Raw genomic sequence first — 20,710 nt, 5'->3', positions numbered from 1 at the left:
GATCCCACGTATCTCATGAGCTAGCCATCAAGCTGTTGGTGAGGCTATAGTTATCTAAAAGTTCCACTGGGGCTTGTGGATCTGCTTCTAAGATGGCTCAGTCACACTGCTGGCGAGTCGGCACTGGCTGTGGCTAGGTGGCCTCAGTTGTTTGCCATGTGTCTCTCTCCACAGGGCTACTTGAGTGTCCTTACTACGTGGCCTCTGGCTTTCCCCATAGTGAAAAAGAACAAGAATAACTTAGACTGGGGAGTCATATAGTGTCATTTCTGCTAGATCCTATTGGTTACACAGGTGACGCCTGTTTAGTTTGGGGGGGGACTACCTAAGAGCATGGATACCAGGAAGTGGGATCACTGGATGCTGGCTACCATACTATGCAAAAGTAAGAAGTACATTATCTTTGAAGGAAAGGGAAAATGTTCACGCCAGTGGGACGTGGGGTGAGTTAGGGAAACAGTGGCAGAAGATAAAATCAGAGAGCTTAAGTCAGATTGTCATTTAGACCAAGGACGTTAGATCAAGGAAACCACTGCACTTGCTGGTCTCTCCTCCATCTCATCGGTTGGCGTGTGGATTAAGAGGCCACAGGTGACTATGGCAGAACTGGATTTTCTCTCAGCAATGAGTCCTTCCCTATGAACTGGACTCCCAGAGAGATCGAGTTGTCCCACATCTTTGAGAGAATCCAGATTAGCTTTTCCGCAGCCTCCTTTCTGACCAGCCTTGCTCCAGACCCGAACTAAGAGGTTGAGGCTCCAGAAGACAGTGACCTCTTCCCTCCTCTTTGACTTTCTGTTCCTGCACGGCCTCATGCAGGTCTTGGTCTAGAAGGATTGCGAATCCCGTTTGCTGAGTGGACCAGCAAATCCTGACAATCTCTTTAAGCTCACGCTGACCTGGGTGTGAATTCAACGTCCACCCCTGTCCCTTTGCCCTTCAGTTTCCTCGCGGGGAATGCAGGAATAGCAGCACTATGGCACGGGCGGTTGAACGAAGGAGTAAGATGATGCATTTGCAATGTCTGGCGAAAGAGGCAACTTTTACATAATCATATCAAGTCTGCAGTGCTTGATCTTCTCTTCTGTTTCCCTGATCTCATTAATCAGGGATGAGTGTTTACCTAAAATGTTTCAGCCTAACAAGAATTGTTCTCTTTTGGCAGGATTCTACCAAACACATTCCCTTTGGTGCTCGCATGTTGGTTCGTTTCTATAAAGTAATCATTAGCTGTCTGTGAGGGGCCTGGGTGAGGAATTTGCTTCAATTTCCACGGGACTTTCAAAGTCAGGAGAGAAGCTTTCCTAAGACACAGCTGTGTATGACGGCCACCAAGGAGGGGTTGGGCCAACTTATCCTCAGCTGCAGGCTCACACCTGCTAGAGGTTACAATGGTGACAACTGGGAAAGGAATTCTTGTTTCTTTCAGGAGCCCTGGAAGGGGAAGTCTGGAATCGGGGGGCCAGATCTGTTTAAACTTAATTCTGAGACAGGGACATCTACGTTCAAGTCCAAGTTCAGAGTTTGGGGGAAGGTAGGATCATGTTTCCTGCTTTTTGCATAAGAATGAGAAGCAATGACAGAGATGGTGCCTCAGCTGGGTGATTATGTCTATCCTCTCCTTTCTTCTTTCCCTTCCCCTCACCGTTTCTCTGCATGCTGGCTCCCCTTCTGCACAGGCAAACTCCTAAGAGGGATACACGGGAGGCTTGTGAGCATGAACGGGTGGCCACATGTCTTCCCTTGACTTGTTAATTGGAACCAAGTAGGACCACTGTGCAGAAGGCATTTTTCTCGATACTATTATTTTACTGAAGACACTCTTGCTGTTATGGTTCTTGTGGCACCCACGCTCAGAGGAAGCATCACTGTGCTGCTTCTGCTTGGAGGTGGCAGCCGTCTGGGAGATGCTGTTTGGAGGATCAAAATTAGAATATCGAGGGGAGGGGCCAGATTTCGATGGCTAACATGGCCAGCAGGATAGCTCTCATCTTCTGCCAGTGGTCGCAGAATTCCTTCTTCCTTGCTCTGGGCATGGCCTTGTCTTCTGGCACTAAGCATGTAGGTACTATGTTATAACTCTTTGTATTTGAGACTCACTAGGTCAGCTGAACATGTCAAACGCAACAATCATGATACGGATTTCTGCCATCCCGGCACCTGGTGCAGAGTATTCCAGAGACGAGATGAGCTCACTAAACACTGACAACTCAATCAAAGTATCAATAACCCCATGTTTTCCTGATTTCTCCATCGAGATCATGGATGACCAATAACATGGCAAGAGTGCCCCCGCTCGTACCTTCCACTACCAGAGAAGACATCACTAATCAACTACTGAAGAAACCAAACGCAACTCAGAATCCTTCCCGACACAGCACTCCAGGCAGCCACAGACAGCCTTCAGAGCAGGTGTATGAACATCAGCTATCTTTCACTTTTAAGTGTGTAGCCTGTGGCTGCCGCTGCCCTTGGCTACAGGAACTACAACCAAACAGCGTACCACTCTAATCTAATATCCAAGTTGTTATTCCTTCTCTAGAACCAATTGTTGGACTGAAGCAGTGGATTCATTTGGGGGGCAACACAAACCCAAAGTTTATAATTCATTATCTGATGATGACTTTTCTCATTTCCTTTTCTATCAATTATGAGAATCACTGGAAGGCAGTGTACTGGAGCATCCTGGAGACCCATCATGTACAGGCTGTGATAGGACACAGGAATGGCAAAGGCACAGAGTGGCCATCAAGTCACAATATAGTCACAGGGATATGAAATACAGTGTGGGGAATATAATCAATAATGTTGGAAAGACTACGTAGGGTGTCAGATAGGTCTGGACTTATCAGGGGGATCACGTCACAGACTGTGTAGATGCCTGACCAATGCAATATACACCTGAAGCCGAAGCAGAATAATACTGAATGTCAACTATAATTAAATATACATATAGTCACAGGATATGGAATACAGCATAGGGAACAGAGTCAATGGTATTGTAACAGCTATACACAATGTCAGAGGGGTAGTAGATTGGGGGCCGGGTTATCACTTTGTGAGGGGTGTAAAGGGCCATCTATTGTGTTGATCTGTACACCTAAACTAATAGTAATAATAAAAAAAGCATGTCTCTGTTTAGTGAGAGGGAGAGCAAGAGAATGAACACAACACATGTGGGCTCTCCCACAGGCGAGGGGGAGAGCTAAGCAGGGGAGACAAAGCTTCTACCTGATTCATCTAAGCCGGGGTCCTGACCTGTTGTGTGCCATGAACACCTGGGGCCGTCTGATGACGCATGTGGACCCCTCTCAGACTATGTTTCAAACACATAAAATAAACACACAGGATGACAACGGAAAACAATGATATCGAAACAAAGTTACCAAAATCGCAGTAAAACGAACGTGCTGGTACCCATGCTTGTTGTCAACTCATCAGTAACAAAATCTCGTGTTAAATCTAATAATTAGATTAATTCCAAAGTGGTAGAGGGTGGGGGTAAAGTTTTGATGTATCTGTCTTCACTGTGATGTGAGATGAAAATATCTGTGACTGTGGCTGTTAACAGCCATGGGGGTGGCTCACACTGCCCTGTCCTGGTTTGCCTCCACTCCCAAAGGGAGAAAATACATAACGGTTAATGAAAATAAACACAAAGTGTTTTTCTCATCTATGTTCATGCGCCCTTCCTTCACGAGTCTGTCCATAGACCTCAGATTAGGATCCTAGCTCTAGGGAAAGTTACAGGAATTTATTATTTATTTTTTACAGAGAAGGGAGATTTTCCAGTAGGATTATTTTATTTTTTTATGCTTGATTTGAGGCTGATTTTTCATTTTAAAAATTACACTCATGTGTTACCATGGGACTTATCTGGTGGGACACTAATTTCTTGCTTGTATGAATATATTCCCTATTTTTAAAAACATCACTATAAATAAATGTTATTTAAGAAAAACATTCCTTGAAGCCCACGTGCTTGCCATCCTGGGAGACCAGGTAATCTCGTTATCTGCTCTAACACCAGCAGCCGTCAGGGCCCGAGCTCTGTCTGGATGTCTTGTGGCAAGTATGAAGCTGTTATGTCCCTCCCAGCAGCTGTGTCAGACAGCCCACACCTTACTCAGAATGGACACGGCTCCAGGGGGCAGGGTCCCATCTTGCCAGAGCAGAGAACATCAAGTCCAGGTCATAAACATCTGGCTCATTTTCTACCCCCATAGCCAAAGAAGTTGCTAGCAAAGCATTGACTGTCCCCCTCCACCCTTTCAACAGTAGGGACCTATGGCACCTGTGAGAGCTTTCTGATGGCATTGACCCTTTTCTAACAGGAAATTTGCCTACACTCCCAAAGGAAGCAAATACAAAACTGTACTTAACGGTTAATGAAAATAAACATGAAGTGTTTTTCGCATCCATGTTCATGTGCCCTGCCCTTCCGGATGTGGTCTGTGCTTGTTCCACTCCACCCGTAACCGGGTGGGGCCAAGAGTCTAATTCGAGCATAAAGTATTAGCAAGTTTATTTGGCCACAGACTCATGGCTCTCTTCATCAATCAGTTTTTTTGGTAACCAAGTCTATGGTTTGGTCTCCAGTTGTCCCATGTCTTATTCCCTAGGGGGCTCTCATTTGGGAAGGGGAAGGAAGGGTGCTATTCTTGAACTCCTAGCATCTCCACACAACAGAATTTACTTGAATGAAGCAAAGCCTCATCTCACACCTTTTGCTTAACTAAAGGGGATGTGACCACTCTCATGAACACATATCAAACACTAACTACGTGTAGGTCTTCATGGGATGCAAAGAACCACGCTCCTGTGTAGACTCTGTAAAGCTGGCCAGGCTCCGCTGTGCCCTTAATGAGAGCACATAGAAGCCACCTCCTGAAGGCGACACTGGTATTTCCTTCCACCGACTCAAGTGGGCTGGACGGGTAGGATGGCAGCCACTCACCCCTCCAGAGAGTCCCTGGGGTATCACTAGGTATGCCTTATAAAGATCTGCTCAAGCGGACTCCACCCCTGGTTAGAACACTCTGTGTCATCCTCGAGTCTTATCATTATTTTATTATGGGTAACAATGACTACTATTGGTTGAGAGCTTTCTACGTGCCAAAGTTGATGCGTTTTACGCGTCGTAACCTTCAATCCTCCAAACCATGCAAAGTAAGTTGTATCAGTTTCCTATGGCTGCTGTAACAAACTATACAACTTAGTGACTTGAAAACAACACGGACTTATTATCTTATAATAAGTTCTTATAATAAGTATCTTATAGTTCTGGAGGCCAGGAATCCAAAGTGGGTCTCCGTGGGTAACCAGGTGCTGGCAGGGCTGTGTGCCTTTTGGAGGTTCTAGGGGAGAATTTGTTTCCTTGACTTTTCCATGTTCTAGAAGCTGTCTACACGTCTTGGATTGTGGCCCCTTCCTCCCTGTTCACAGCCAGCCAGTGTAGCATCTTTAAATCTTTTTCTCTGTGACGCTGACCTTCCTGCCTCCCCCTTATAAGACCCTTGTGATTACATAAGGCAGAAAGGGAAAATCCAGAATAATCCATGCATCTTAATACCCTTGACTTAATCACATCTACAAAGTTCCGTTTGCCCTGTAAGGTAGCATATTCACAGGCTCTGGGGATTAGGATGAGGACATTTTTGGGGGTCCCTTATCCTGTCTATACCACAGGTCATGTTATGAGCTCCTTTTTATAGGTGAAGAAACCAAAGCTCAGAGAGGTGAAGTGACTTGCCCAAGATCACACGGCTAATAAGATGCAGAGCCTGGATTCATCCTTAGGGCTCTAGAATCCCTAGGCCCATGCTCTGAGCCATTACACTACACAGCCTTTCTGATGGGAGAGCTGAGGGAAACTGAGTCAGCTCCCCAAATGTGTGAAGATGCTCAGAGCAAAGAACAAAGAAACCCCTGATCCAAGTTTATAAACTATAAGGTTGTCCTTTAGATGTCAAGATTTTCCCTTCACTATGGCCCATGCCTTTCTCTCAGGGGAGCAGACAAAGCAGAAGCTTTGGGGTCAAGTCCAGTTCATTGGCTCTCCAGTGTGTGGATCAGGCAGATCGTGTCAGCCATCGGGAACTTGTTAGCCCTATGGTAAAACGGGTGTGGTGATCTTGTGAAGTTGTTATTGCCCTTACTTAACACCTGGCTGAATAAATGGATGCTGTCCATGCTAGAGCTGTCCAATGCGAATATGACATCCACTCCCTCGCATAGATGAGATAATTTAACACCAGGAAGAGGTAAGAATCGAGAGCTCTCTCAATTCTTCCCCATCCCCGAAATCTAGAGCCCCAGGAGACAGAAAAGTAGAATTAAGACCCAAGGAGTCTCCCACGGACAAAAAGAAGTCTGCAAAACAGTTCATAAGACACAGGCGAGAAAATACCTGAAGGAATTTGATTTGGGTTCCTACTTTTGCGGTCCATAGCTAGAGATGCAGCTCATTGAATTTCAACAGTTCTTTCTACAGCTGTTCTTCGCAAAGGTCAAAAAAAAAAAAAAATCATTTCCCATGGCTGTCTTCAAAACGCAGAAACACACACCACAATATGTCTATTAAGCTGCTTCTTGGAACTGGGAAAAGGAAAAGTAAGCAGCTGGTCGGTGTGCGTTCATGGTGAGGAAAGCCACTGTTGTGGCCATGCCACTTAAAGAAATGAGAATGCTTATCGTTTCAGGTGAGAACATTTTGACAAGATTTACCTTAATGCACCCTTAAAAACCATTTTTCCCCCTGACATTTGAAATGCGTTGCCTGTGATCTTAGCAATATCGGCGGAAACCGTGATGCCTCGAAGGATTCCCACTGCTCTGTCAACAAACGAACTGGCTCATGTAGAAATCAATCCCTGAACGCAAACGTGACAGTCCTGCTGCCCCTCCATCCATTGGGGTGTGGTGTCCTAACCCGATATCCTCTGCTCTCAGGACCCAGATACAACTGCTTTTGAAAAGGATGAACTGAATTGTATTTTTATTACCCAAACAATACATGGTCACTGCACCCAAACTAGAGGGTACAGATAACTACCAGATAATAGCTAACCCATAGCCAAGGAATATTATCAATAAACTTTTAGCCTATGGAAAAACATAGCAAATGAGATATCCCCTTAGAATTTAAAGAAATGTGGATCTCGGGCATTTTAAGATGTCATCGTGTCTTGAAATAGTCTATTGCTAGTTTGCCTTAATCTAAGTGTTCTAGCTTCTGGTCGTTTGCCCTTAAAATTCTTCACAATAGAAGTATCCATGGCTGTTGTAATAACCCAAGGTCCTAACTAGAAGCCAAGTGTGTTAAAGGTAAGTGTGAAATAGCTACTTTCTAAATACTCTCAACCAACCTTTTTTTCCTTAAATGATAGTTGTTCTCAGTATGGTAGGAACAAGGATTTTCCCTATTTTCTCCACCAGTTCAAAGCCAGACTAAATATTCTTTCTAAATTGGAGGGTATCTCTCCGACCAGGACTACAAACAGGGACGGGATTTAGAGCAATGTTATTTAAGGAACTTGAAAGGCTGTCAATGGAGTTAAAACATGCCTTAGCATGCTGATCCTAGTTCTTGGCTGATAAAGGGAAAAAAACTGCTCTCTGAAAAAATGTTTTACAAAAACAAAAACATTTTTAATTTTCTAGGGTATGCCACATAAAATAAGAGAGAGAAATATAAAATGACGGAAAAACAGGACTCTAAATCCATCATCACCATGTATTTAGTTATTTTTCACCATATTAAGAACAATAAAGAGAAAGAAAAAAAGAAAAAGCTTAAACAATTAAATGTTTGTCAAATCCAAAGAGATAAATGTCTCTTAATGACAAAGTTGTGTCTTTTGATTCAACATGTGCGAAGTAACTACTGATTGTCTCATACTTTAAGAAGCACAAGAACAGAAGATACAGAAGAGGCTGTTGTCTATCAATTTAGCTAACAACTTGGGGAATTTAGATTCAAGTGGCACCTCCTCATCTCTCTGCTGGATAAGGCTAAAAACCTCTTTGAATCAACAGCTCATCCTTCACCAAGCATTCTCGTCTGCGTCTGCTTGACTACTATTGATCTTCGTTCCTTCAGCTTACCAGCTTTCTCTCCAAGTCACAGCTCTGAGAACGCTGTATTTAACAGAGCCGTGCTTAATATTTAAATACCGTTGGTGGCATTGCATTTACCGGAAGATATACCCGCAATCCTTAGGATGACATTCGAAGCCCTTTGCAATCTTGTATCAACTTCCGGCCTTTTCCTGGTATCTCTCAATTCCCTGGTCTCTCTTCTAGGAACATATGAACGTGCCAGGCCTTTGCTCATGCTGTTCCTCTCCCCACGGTGCCCTTCCCTCAACTTCTTCAGGGCAGGTTTCCATTCATCGATCAAGGCTTTGTCTATGTGTGTGTGTTTGCTGTTAACATGTCCTACCATACAGCTCTTTCTTTGCATCCCTGAGGTCTAGCACTGTCCCATTCACTCAGCAGACACTGGGAGGTGCTTCATACATATGTGTCAACATTTGTCTCTGCATTCTGGCAGCTAGACTACCTCGGTGTTTCACTATACTTTAAGAGCCTGCCAGATTCTCCGCTGTGTGGGCAGAGCATAAATGTACTTCTTGCAGGAGAAAAAAAAAAAATCTCGCCTTCGCGCTGCTCCTTCAATCTCACTGTCTCATGACAACAGCTAATATCAACTAAGATTTACAGGGTGTGAGTGCTTGACAAATCTTATTTAGTCTTCCAGATAAGCCTCTGTGATCGTCCTCACTGTGGCAGATGAAGAAACTGAGGCTTAGAGAGGTTAAGTGACCTACCCAAGTTCTCACAGTTTATAAGACGTGGAGGTCGCTGTGAATCCTTGGAGTCTAAAGCCAGAACCCGTGGCTCTCAGACCAGGTTTTAGCTAAGGTGAGGTCATACAAGGCGACCAGACACAGCTCTAGCTTTCATGGGCTGATAGGCCGACCTTGGAGGTTTAGGGGAGGTGGTGAGAGCCGCCCACAGGGCTCTAAGACTCATCAAGGTCTCCTGCTAGAATTGATCTAGAATGGAGGAGTGAAGGAGGCCACAGAGGAAGCCTCTGCTGTCCCCATCTCTCACCCCACTGCCAGCAACAGGAATCCTTGCAACTGAATTTCAGCCCCCCGGGTTTAGTGTCCTGCCTTAGGAATGTCCCATTCCATGTTATTTACTGACACAACATTGCAAGTGCGAATCGCATAGGGTAGTTCACCATCTGTTTCATTTGCAAGGATAATTCGTTATTTTAAAAATAATAAGAATTTATTTACATCTACTTTCCCCCCCTCTATTTTCTCAGCAGCAAGTGATATAAAAAAAAAAAAAATGGAGGAAATTATCCCAACAAAAATATTTATGAGTAAATAGCTCACTCACAGAAATGGTGAGGATGCTACTATCTAAATAATTCTGGTCCCACCCACCAAAACAAAGAAAGAGGATATTCCTGACAGCACGATTGAATCATGTGTAATTACTGCTAATGTTTTAAACATGACGATAATGAGAAAAGTATTAGCATCAGATCAGAGAGGCCTGAAAACATTTATTTTCCTGAAAGTATGAAGACTACTTCTAGCTTTCATTCGAGGCATGGGAGAAATGCTACCTTTTATTACTATTATTTTATTGTCAGGCAGTTTGACTTGATTATCACCATTTTCATAGATTTCTTCAATACGTTTCTGGAGGTGCAGCCTACGTGATAACATTTTAACTTAGATCATTTTGACCAAACACATAGTTCTCTGTCAACTTGCAGCCACACATCCAATTTCACTGACTATTTTCATTGACATTCTTCAGTTGTTGTTTTTTTCTGACATCTTCAAGGACTACTGAATCTTTCATAGCAAATAAATGCACATAAATCTAAAAATAAGTCCTTCTGTGATACTTACCATGGAAGGAAGGAAATTCTATTTTCACATTTGGCCTAGAAATTGGGGGCATTCTAAAGTTTCAGAAAATCCTTTACCAGCTGAAAATAGAAAATAAATTACACTCACAGTCCTAATATCTTTTATGGTATGTACATTTTTATGGGTAGACTATCACTTTCCTTAGATTATCTGGGAGATAATACATAATAAGATAAAGGTGAATTCAAACAAAGATAGAAAAGTGCTTGGTTCAAACTCCTTAAAAAGACTCATGATACTTTCAACAGTGCAAGTGTTAAGATCAAATTTAAAATTTTAAGGGCCTCTTTTAGAATTGTTTTCATTTGCAAAAAAAAGATAAAAGAAAAAGAACCCCTTGCCCCCACACACCCCAAACTGACCATTAGTTACTTAGTAGTTGCAAATTGTGTCTGTGTTCAAAAAGTTGGCAGATTCGGGCAATGAATATCAGTCTAGTGACCAAGAGGATCAACTAAATAAACAATCTATCAAATGTTAGGGATTTTTATCTGAATTTATTTTGTAGTGCAGTCAGACAAAGTTTAAAAGCAGAGCTGTCAGAATGAGGGGCTGAGTATGGTTATGGAAAAGAATAAAACAGTGCCCCAAATGAACCCAATTTTGTTTAGTGGAATACATGGCTCTTATTTTCTTCAAATGTTTCTTCAAATATTTAAGGAAGATACAACAGATCTTCACGCTCATCCTATTCTAGGGTATTTTTAGAGTTTAGTGCGGTCCCGGACACAAAGTAGGTGCAAGGTGAATAAGTCAGATTATTGGATGATTGCAGAAGGGCAAGACTAAGATCTCAACTAAAATAAAATCATTTCCTCTGTTTATACATCCGTGCTAGGAGGTGGGTCTTGCAGTAAGTTTCCAAGTAATCTGTTAGCTGTTTACTCATAAATATACAAACTGGAGGAACATAGGTCATTCCTCCATCCATCCACTCATCCATCCATCCATCCATCCATCCATCTAATCTTTATAGATGCCTATAATTTACCTGCCATTAAGTTTGGCAATGGGAATATAGAGCATGGGACAGAGATCCAAGGTCTCTCTCTTCAGGAGGTGTGTATGTTCAGGAATGGTTTCAGAAAAAGTAAACGGAAGAGCTTGTAAGGGAAAATGCACCATGTTTCCAAGTGGATACCTATTAACAGCGAGCTTCTAAGGCCAGGGCACTGCATGGTCACTGCAGCTGCTGTCACAACTCAGTTGTGAACCCGAGGAACGGCAATAATAACCCAGCCAGCATTAGCAAAAGTGAATAGATATGGCTCACAGAACAAAGTGCACACAGTCTACACAACGTGGGGACATTCTTCTTATATCTGCGACGTGTGGGAAGCAACGATATGTAAAGTTCTCACCAGTCGTTGGTGGGAACTGGAGCCTGGGTTATCGTGAACCATAGGAAGTGTGACAAATGGTAATGACTGTGTTTGTACAATGTTATTTGCAGCACGAGTGGAGGTTGTACACATCTTGCAAAGGTAATATAGTTGGTAGTGCAGGTGTCATTATCATAGTCATTACTGATGAGGAAATGGGCTCATGGAGGTTAAATGACTTGCCCAAGGTGACGTAGCTGGCCAAGTGAGGAACTGACATTCCCCGGCATCATCCTGCAGAGTAAATTGCACATTAAAGGTATTCAATATGTGTTTTTAATAACTGTAGGTTGGAAAAGACATTACGGATATAACCTTTACTGGTTAACTGAATGACTTCTGTGACACCCTACAAGGGCAGTGTATGTTTGAATACATCCCATGACGGGGAACTCACTACCCACTCTTGGCATATACTACTGCGACAGAGATAATTACAATGGTTCATGTTATTTAGAATAGACGATGTGCTTCACATATTTTGACACATCTAATCCTCACCAATTACCCGTTTGAGGTACATGCTGTTATTCATATACTATAAATGAATAATCAAGGCACAGAGAAGTCAAATAACTGTTATGGGTTGAATTGTGTTCCCCATAGATATGAAGCCCTAACCCTCAGTACCTGTGAATGTGATATTTGGAAATAGGGTCTTTGCAGATATAATCGAGTAAAGATGAGGTCATCAGAATGGGTGCTAATCTGACGGGTGTCTGATAAGAAGACACAGACATACACAGAGGAAAGACAGTGCGAAGCCACTGAATCAGAAGAAGGCCACGTGGAGACGGCGGCTGAGATCAGAGGATGCATCGATCAGCCAAGGAACATCAAGGATGGCTGGCAACACCAGACGCCGGGAGAGGCCGGAAGGAGCCTCCCCTAGAGCCGTCAGAGACAGCATGCGCTGCTGACACCTGGATTTCAGACTCTGACCTTCTAAGCCACCTGGTTTGTGGCACATTGTTACAGCGGTGGTAGGAAACTAATATACTCACTTAGGTTAAAAACCAAATAAGTGAAAGGGCCAGATTCCCTCCCTTCTAAGTCTTAAGTACACTGAAACACACGTGGTCTCCACAGGTGGGGAGTTCTCCAACTTGCTACACATTTGAATCACATGTTTTGTTTTTTGTTTTTAAACTGACGTCTGAGACTCTGATTTGATGGATCCACGCTTCCACTGCAGCACCTGGATTTCTAAAGCCCTTCAGCAAAGTTTGAGAACCACTGTTGATTCCACCTCTCACCACCGGGGGACCAATCGGAACAAATGCACGTCCTCTTTCCAAAGGCCGGCCCTCCTTAAACACAAAGACTGCCCTCCTGTGCCCCCTGAGACCCTCTTTTCCAAGCTGTACAGCCCCAGGGGGCCCACTGTTCAAAGCAGGAGCTCAGTCAATGGTGCTGCCCACAGGACTCCTGAATCACGGCGCCTGCAAGCGCACCCGTTTGGGGGGAAAGCGGCAGGACAGGTTAACCTTGAACATAGTGGCAAGCTGAACAGACCCACTGTCACTCCCACTGTCCATATCATTCTCCACGTAGTCCTGGTGTTCTCCCCAAGGTCATGGCTCCGTGGAGGACGAACATCTTAGGGAGAACTCTCTTCTCAACCCACCCACTGGACGGCATCTGTTGGGCAGTGCTAGCCTGTCAAATGGGCAGCCACGTCAGCTGCTGATCGGGCTGATCGTGGTGAAGAGAAGGAGGAGGCGGTCAGGTAGGGGTCCTCAGGAGGTGGAGAAAGTGGGTGAGCTGCCGTCTAGCATTTTCACATTACCCACAGTGGGTGAGAGATGGGCGGTTTCGTTCTCTGCTCTGTGTGTGTATTCAGGGTCCAGAGGCGGCACACCAGGAAATGAAAAGAGAAGCAGTGCCAGCCGATCTGGACCCTCATTACCCTGCCAGACAGTGGCCTGTGCACACAGAGATGTCATACATTCCGTGCTCCCTGCCTCTCTCTCTTCCTCACATCCTTCCTTCCATTCCTCAACAAAGTACTTTTTGAGCAGCTTTCCTGTTCTAAGGACTGGCAATATGTCAGGGACTAAGCTGGACACAATCCCTTTCCTCCTTGGAGTATGGAGAGGAACGGATCGGCTCCATGCACCTGCCTCATTTGGCCCCACGTGGGTCATCCTGGGGAGTGAGGGTGGGACGAAGAAAGGCCGACGATCAAAATAGGAACATACTGCCACTATGGAAAACAATAGGAAGGTTCTTCAAAACATGAAAAATAGAACCACCTTATGACCCAGCAATTTCACTTCTGGGTATTTATCCACAGAAATCCAAAACACTAATTCGAAAAGATATATGCACCCCTATGATAATTGCAGCATTATTTACAATAGCCAAGGTATTGAAGCAACCTAAATGTTCACTGACAAACGAGTGAATAAGAAGTGGTATATATATATATATATATATATATATATATATATATATATATATATATACACAATGGCATATTACTCGGCCATAAAAAGAATGGAATCTTGCTATTTGAGACAACAACATGGATGGACCTAGAAGGTATTATGCTAAGTGAAATAAGTCAGGCAGAGAAAGACAAACATCATATGATTTCACTTATATGTGGAATCTAAAAACCAAAATAAATGAACAAACAAAACAGAAACAAATTCACAGATACAGAGAACAAACCGATGGTTGCCAGATAGGAAGGGGTATTGGGGGGCAGGGTGAAAAAGGTGGAAGGGATTAAGAAGGACAAATTTCTACTTATGAAAGTAGCCACAGGGAGGTACAACACAGCACAGGGAATATTGCCAATAATATTGTAATAATTATGGATGGTGTCAGATGGGAACTAGACTTGTCAGGGGGATCACTTCATAATTGTCCACTATGTCATACACCTGAAACTAATATAATTTTGTATGTCAACTCTAACTGAAAAATAAATTTTAAAAAGATCATTAACTTGTATCCTTGACTGTCCTCATTGACAAGCTTTATTACAAAGTAACTATGTGAAAGGCAGGGAAGGTACACCGGCAAGTTCAAAGGAAACTGTGCCTGACGCCTCCCTGAAGCCTGTCATCTCTCCGCTGGGTAAACATGCCTGTTGGGATCCTCCTTGGGCATATACTCATGAAAGGCAAGGTACTAAATGGAAACTCAATATGAAAAATTTACATCGTACCGTGTTTCCCCGAAAATAAGACCTAGCGGGACAATCAGACCAGGTATAATATAATATAATATAATACCAGGTCTTCTATTAATTTTTGCTCCAAAAGACACATTAGAGCTGATTGTCCCGCTAGGTCTTATTTTCGGGGAAACATGGTATCAACTGAGTGCATGTCAACCAGCGAGGCAGGGGGAGGGTTTCCGGAGCCTTCGCTCCCAACAAAGTGAAGGCTGGAGAGGAGCAAACCATCTGTACAATCTCAGGGGCCCCAACTCTAAAGGGATCCCTTACCTATTTGTTTCCACTCACTACCCTCAACACCCAAACATATTAGTTGAGGTACCGTGAGTAAAGACAGGGAGACTAAACTTTATATCAGGTTTGAATCTAAAGCAGTGCGCAGGGCTCCTCCAATGGAATATTTTCTTGCAAAGGAGTGGTGCAAAAAGCTGTGCGTTCCAGGAGCAGATGTTTAAAACCACGGCTAAGACAGGATGGTTATTCAGAAGGCCTTCAGAAATAATGAAAAAAAATTCCACAATCCTGCTGAGGGACACGCACGTGAATGGGAGGAAAGGAACAGTGAGATGAAAGCATTGCAAACTGCAGGAAACCCCGATTGGAAGTCTGTCTGATGTACAAGTTCTGTCCCTTTAAAGATGAATAACTTGGAGTCACACTTTATCCTTACAGCAAACTTGCCAACAAGAAGCATAGACACAGACAATAGTTTAGCGGCTACCAGAGGGTAAGGGGGGAAGGGGTTGGTAGATGAGGGTAAAGGGGATCAAATATATGGTGATGGAAGGAGAACTGACTCTGGGTGGTGAACACGCAATGTGAGATATAGATGATATAATACAGAATTGTATACCTGAAACCTATGTAATTTTACTAACCATTGTCACCCCAATAAACTTTAATTAAAAAAAAAAAAAAAAAAAAACAAACCACAGCCGAGAGGAAAAAAAAAAAATGACGCTACAGCAGCACTAGGTAATAGGTAAGGTAGGCTTGCGTAAATCCGGGCACATTTCCTTCCTTCCGATCACACTGATGTTGTCTGGGTCAGCAATGAACTCTGGAAACCCTCACAGAAGAGTGACACTCTTCATTCATTTTCATTGATTTTCCAATTGTGGTTAAATTGTGTTTGTATTTTTTTTTTGGTGAAGCTGTTCATGTATGTGGCTAGAAAATGCTTAATTCAACTCCCATCATTATGTACTTATTGCAACTTAACCAAAACCCAAATGAAAAGATAATGAGCTCAAAACACATCTGTTGCCAAAATAAACCTTAAAAAATTGAATCATCCATTATATTATCACTTTGATTTATAAATAAACACAAAACATGTTCTACCAGTAAAAAGAGAAGCTGAGACGGAGAAATCACTGCATTTTATCTTTCCCTTGTAAGAATTTTCAGGCCCTTTGGGAGAATTAGCAAAGCTGGTGTGTGTGTGTGTGTGTGTGTGTGTGCATGCACATACATGCTGGGTGTGGAATAGAGAGCTGGAAAGGCATTACTTGCCTCCAAAGAAGATAATATGGCAGTCAGACAGTCATATAATAGGGGGTGTTGGAAAGAGAATGAAGAAAATGGACTCACTCCGTTCTTTTTTTTTTGCCTTCCTATTTTTAACTAGAAACAATTACATTTTCCAAGTGACACCACAGTTTCAAATGCAAATTTCATTCTCACCCTCCCTTCCAATGAGTTTCCATTTCTAGCTACCGTTTCCCACCCCTCAAGTATAAAATTTTAGTGTCATTGCCGACTCATTTTGCCTATATGCCAAAAACCATATAATTAGGATTTTAGGAGTGCTCAAACTCTGCTAGGCAGTGGGGATACATACATGCATATGAGCTCAGTCTGTGTTCTCAAGTAATTTACAGTGTAGACCAGCGTTGCCCAATGGAACTTTCTATGATGATGGCAATTCTGCATCTGTTCTGGCCAAGACAGTAGCCAGTAGCCACGCGAGACTGCTGAGCGCTGGAAATGCGTTGGGTCTGACCGAGAACCTGATTTTTACAGTTTAATTTCAGTTACTGTAAATTAAAATTTAAACGACTACATGTGACTAGCGGTTATTGCACTGGACCACACAGGTCTAGACAAAGAGGAAGGGGATGTTCTTGAAAGAGACAAACGACAATTTAAAGGGGCATATGGTGGGGCGGCGGCCGAATGGCTCAGTGGGTTAGAGTGCGAGCTCTCAACCACAAGGTTGCCGGTTCAATTCCCGCATGGGCGGGTGGGCTGTGCCCCCTGCAACTGAGGTTGAAAATGGTGACTGGACTTGGAGCTGAGCTGCGCCCTCCATAGCTAGATTGAAGGACAATGACTTGGAGCTGATGGGCCCTGGACAAACACACTGTTCCCCAGTATTCCCCAATAAAAAATTAAAGAAAAATAATTAAAACAAAATAAAATGTCATGTGATGGGTATAGGTAAGTACAAGTGGAAATTAAAGGAAGAACAAGACTGTGGAAGACTCCGGGGGAGGAGGATGGCTTATTCAGGGAGGTAGATCGAGCCCAGATTCTTGTGAGAAGCTAAACCGTGGAAAGTGGAGCGGAGAGGAGAAGGCATTTCTGACCCGGTTTGTTTCATCAGAAACACCACGGAGAATGTGCACAGGACCCATGAGGAAAACTCAGGGTTACTGCAGGGCACATGGTACTTGTGAAAGGTCAAGGTTGCTACAGGGGGTCATGCCTGTGGGGTGATGCCATGTTGGGAGCAAGGAATTCCAGGATGGGAGCAGATCTGGGTGGGCAGAGGAGATGATGGAAGGACGGATGGACGGGAATCCCCAAGCTGCTTTGGTGTGCTGTGTCAGAAGTGTCAAGAGGCTGTCCCTGAAGTAGGCTACAGGATACACCTGAAACTTGAAGGCAGGGCCAGGGAAGCATGGAGGAGAAGACATACTTGGGGCAGGAGCACATGTCCCACCTAAACGGAACAGGTGCCACCAGCTCCACCTGACTGTTATATCTGACGCTACGAACGGTCCACATGTGGAAATTGGGCCCCACATTTCCAGAATTTCTGATTTTCGGAAAGGCTGGAAGCTGGAATTTTTTTAAAAAGGAATACATAATATAAATATTTGGGCATGGACTCTAACGTGAAAACTCGAAAGTACCCCGGGCAAAACCAAAGAGCAACAGCGTGAACTGACTGAGGTCCACCTGCCAGCCGTTGATGACATCCGACCTAGAAGATGTCTCACAGAGACAGCCGAACGGGGAGAAAAAGCAGAGATTGAAGGAAGACAGTGGGTCTAGGGGAACCCAGTGGTGTATGCAGCAGAGGGCTTGGGAAAGAAACAGAGTCGAAGCAACCTGACTCTGAGAAGGAGGACGTCACTGATCTTGGGCAAAAAACATTGATCATCAAAGCCACCTCCCTCCCTTCCTTCACCCTCCCTCTCCCTCCCGGCAGAAAGGTAAGGAGAGGAATGCACAGTCACGAGAGCCTCAAGCATAAATGGCCAGGGAAGAAACAGAGGCAGCTTGAATTCATTCAGATAATTCTCGATGATATGGCTTTTTATCGTGTGCGTATGTATGTTTTTTGTTAGGTTGGTTCACAAGACACCCCATGTTCTTTCAGAGATTCATCCCACCCAACATGTGTACGTATCTCATTTCCATTTTGACCATATGAAGCCCCACACCTTCCCGCTTGTGACAGCCACATTTGATTCTCATGAAGAAGAAGATGTGTGCCTTGAACTCACCTCCCGGTCCAGCAGTGCCGGTGACACCACGGTGACAATGTCTCCTTTTTCAGGATCGATGTAGAACATGTTGGGAGACGGCTTGTCAGGCGTCTGCTGACGGATATTATACCGTAGGAGGGCATTATCTGTGGCTGGGTCGTCCGCATCGAAGGCCGCCATCCGCATCACCGTGGTCCCTAAGGGGGCAGGACAGAAGGACAGGACACGGTCACTCGGGGGACGGCAACAGGCAGAGCCCCTGTTCCCCACCTGGGCAATGGCACTGAAGTGATACGCCAGTCACTTTCCAAATTAAACGTGGAGAGCATGTCTCCAGCTCTGTTATGTTCTAGCTTTTCTACCCCCCTCCCTCCCTGCTCCATCACGTTCAAAGATCTGAAATAAAGACATCTTTGCTAGTCAGCAGAATGATAGCTTAATTTCTCCGTCTGCTGATATGTTGTTCATTTCCACGGGCTTTCCTTCCATTGTGGATGTGGCTCTGTGAGAATGGCCTTCATTTTAAAAGCTCTTCTTGAATGCCTACTACACGTGCGGCCCTGGGCTGGGAGTTGGGGAAATAGAGGTGCAAACAGGCCCTTTCCGCGGTGTCCAGCCAGTCAGCGAATAGCCGGAGAGAGAAAGAGGAAAGCACATAAAAAGGTAAAAGTAATGAAGCATATCCAGGGCAGTGAGAGGGGGCATTATGAACACAGAGGAGAAAGACCTCATGTAACTTGGCGTTCAGAAATGGTCCCTCGTGCAGACTTGAAGGGGTGAGTAGGTGGAAGCAATGGGAAAAGATATTCCAGGGAAAGGAGCGTTAGCAAGCATCAGCTGAGCTCCTTCTGTGTGGCAGCCACTGTCCTAGGCACATTAGCTACCAAGACAATACGACGATGAGGGTGACCAGTGTCAAGGGTTGATAAGGGTATCAAATACCAGGTCTTGCTCACACAGCTGATACGAAGGAGAACCCATACAGGCACTTTTAAGGACAGCTGAGCAGCAAAAAAGTACATTCACCCTCTTGGCATCTACCCTCCAGAAACACTCACGAGATGGGTTTTTGAAAAGGTGTTCATGGCAGGAGTATCCATCACGGTGAGAAACTGGGAAACAACCCAAGTGTCCAACAACAGAGGAATTGCTAAGATGATGGTATCCCCACACTAAGAAATATTTTGCAGCAGTTTATAAAAGGTTGTAGATCTAATGTGTGCTAGCATGGAGGGCTCTCCGAGATAGTTCAGGGAAAAATATCAAGCTGAAGAACGTTGTGCATAGTATGGCACCATTTTTGTGAAACTGCCTGCACACGGAAAATGCCGCAATCCTTTTGGCATCTGCTTTGCAGGAAGAGTTTGTGTGTGTGTAAGTGCACAGACGAAGGTCAATAAAGGTTATGGTGGTTAAATCTGGGAAAGGAGAGGGGACTTGGATGAGGGACAGTGACAAAGGAAGATGTTGGTTCATCTGTAATGTTTTGGTCATTTTTGCAAGGAGAATATATTGCTTTAGCCATTAAAATTTAATTTAAAAGGGTCATAATTATAAGCACCGATATAGGCATGGCTTAGAGCAGAAATCAGGTACATTTGGCTGCTGGTCTCAAAAATTGTAAGCCGTCATATGTGGCTCAGGATGACCTGACCAGTCATCATTTTTCATGGCAGTTTAGTCTTCTATGAACACAGAGCCCCACCTTCTGATTCTGAACCCTTCTGGACCCACAAAGTGTGACCTGACTGGTAAGAGACGAAAGCAGTAGAGCTGTAGTTCCCAGCAGGAAAATCCATACACAGAAAATACTGACGCTTAAAGGAAACATAGCATTCACCTAACTCAGCCACCCTCCCGACATGCCTTTCACGTAGATAACAGTGCTTCTCAAATCATCAGAGCCAGTGTTTTTTCCCATGATCGGAATCAGATTATCAGCCATTAGGTCTGACTGATCAGACAAACACCGGGGAATCAAACCGCCCTCCGGTTGGATGAATTTGTTAAGCAGGCTCGGTTAATTTCATCAGTGTTGCCATTAAGGCAGATGCATCAAGACGCATTTTCTATTCTATCTTGTTTCTTTGTGAGATGTTGGCAGGGCAAACTCGTGGGTCCAGTGCAAGAATATAAAATTCTTGGTATGCGCAGGCTTCTTGCCTTTGGAAGATATCAGCAAACCATTTGGCATTCTTTCCCATGAAGCCACACTATGGAATCAGGGTTCTGTCTCAACCCAGTGGTCCAGGCCAGCCACTCCCACTCCATCAGCTTACTGGGAAAAGTGACACTTCCTTGCCTTCCTGGTCTAGGAAAGCAGCCCTACGTGGGGATCTCTGTCAGAAATCAGAGGCAGCTTTAAGGCCCACAATCTCACCCAGGGACATGCCAAGTAAGATCTGTGTGGCCAAGGGCCTGGAACGAGGCCTCAAACCATCAATGCCACACCAAACAGCG

General features: G+C 44.2%; 1 protein-coding gene across 1 annotated transcript in view; it reads right to left on the bottom strand.

Annotated features, from left to right (window-relative positions):
- Positions 1–20,710, bottom strand: part of CDH13 (cadherin 13) — a 984,184-nt gene that overhangs the window by 222,657 nt on the left and 740,817 nt on the right. The window contains exon 7 of the mRNA XM_033128954.1: positions 18,269–18,447. Within this exon, the coding sequence (XP_032984845.1) occupies positions 18,269–18,447 (179 nt within the window). The remainder of the gene's footprint in view (positions 1–18,268; positions 18,448–20,710) is intronic.

This window comes from Rhinolophus ferrumequinum, chromosome 15 (assembly GCF_004115265.2).
Source record: "Rhinolophus ferrumequinum isolate MPI-CBG mRhiFer1 chromosome 15, mRhiFer1_v1.p, whole genome shotgun sequence".
Taxonomy (NCBI): domain Eukaryota; kingdom Metazoa; phylum Chordata; class Mammalia; order Chiroptera; family Rhinolophidae; genus Rhinolophus; species Rhinolophus ferrumequinum.
This window is presented reverse-complemented; position numbering and strand designations above follow the sequence as displayed.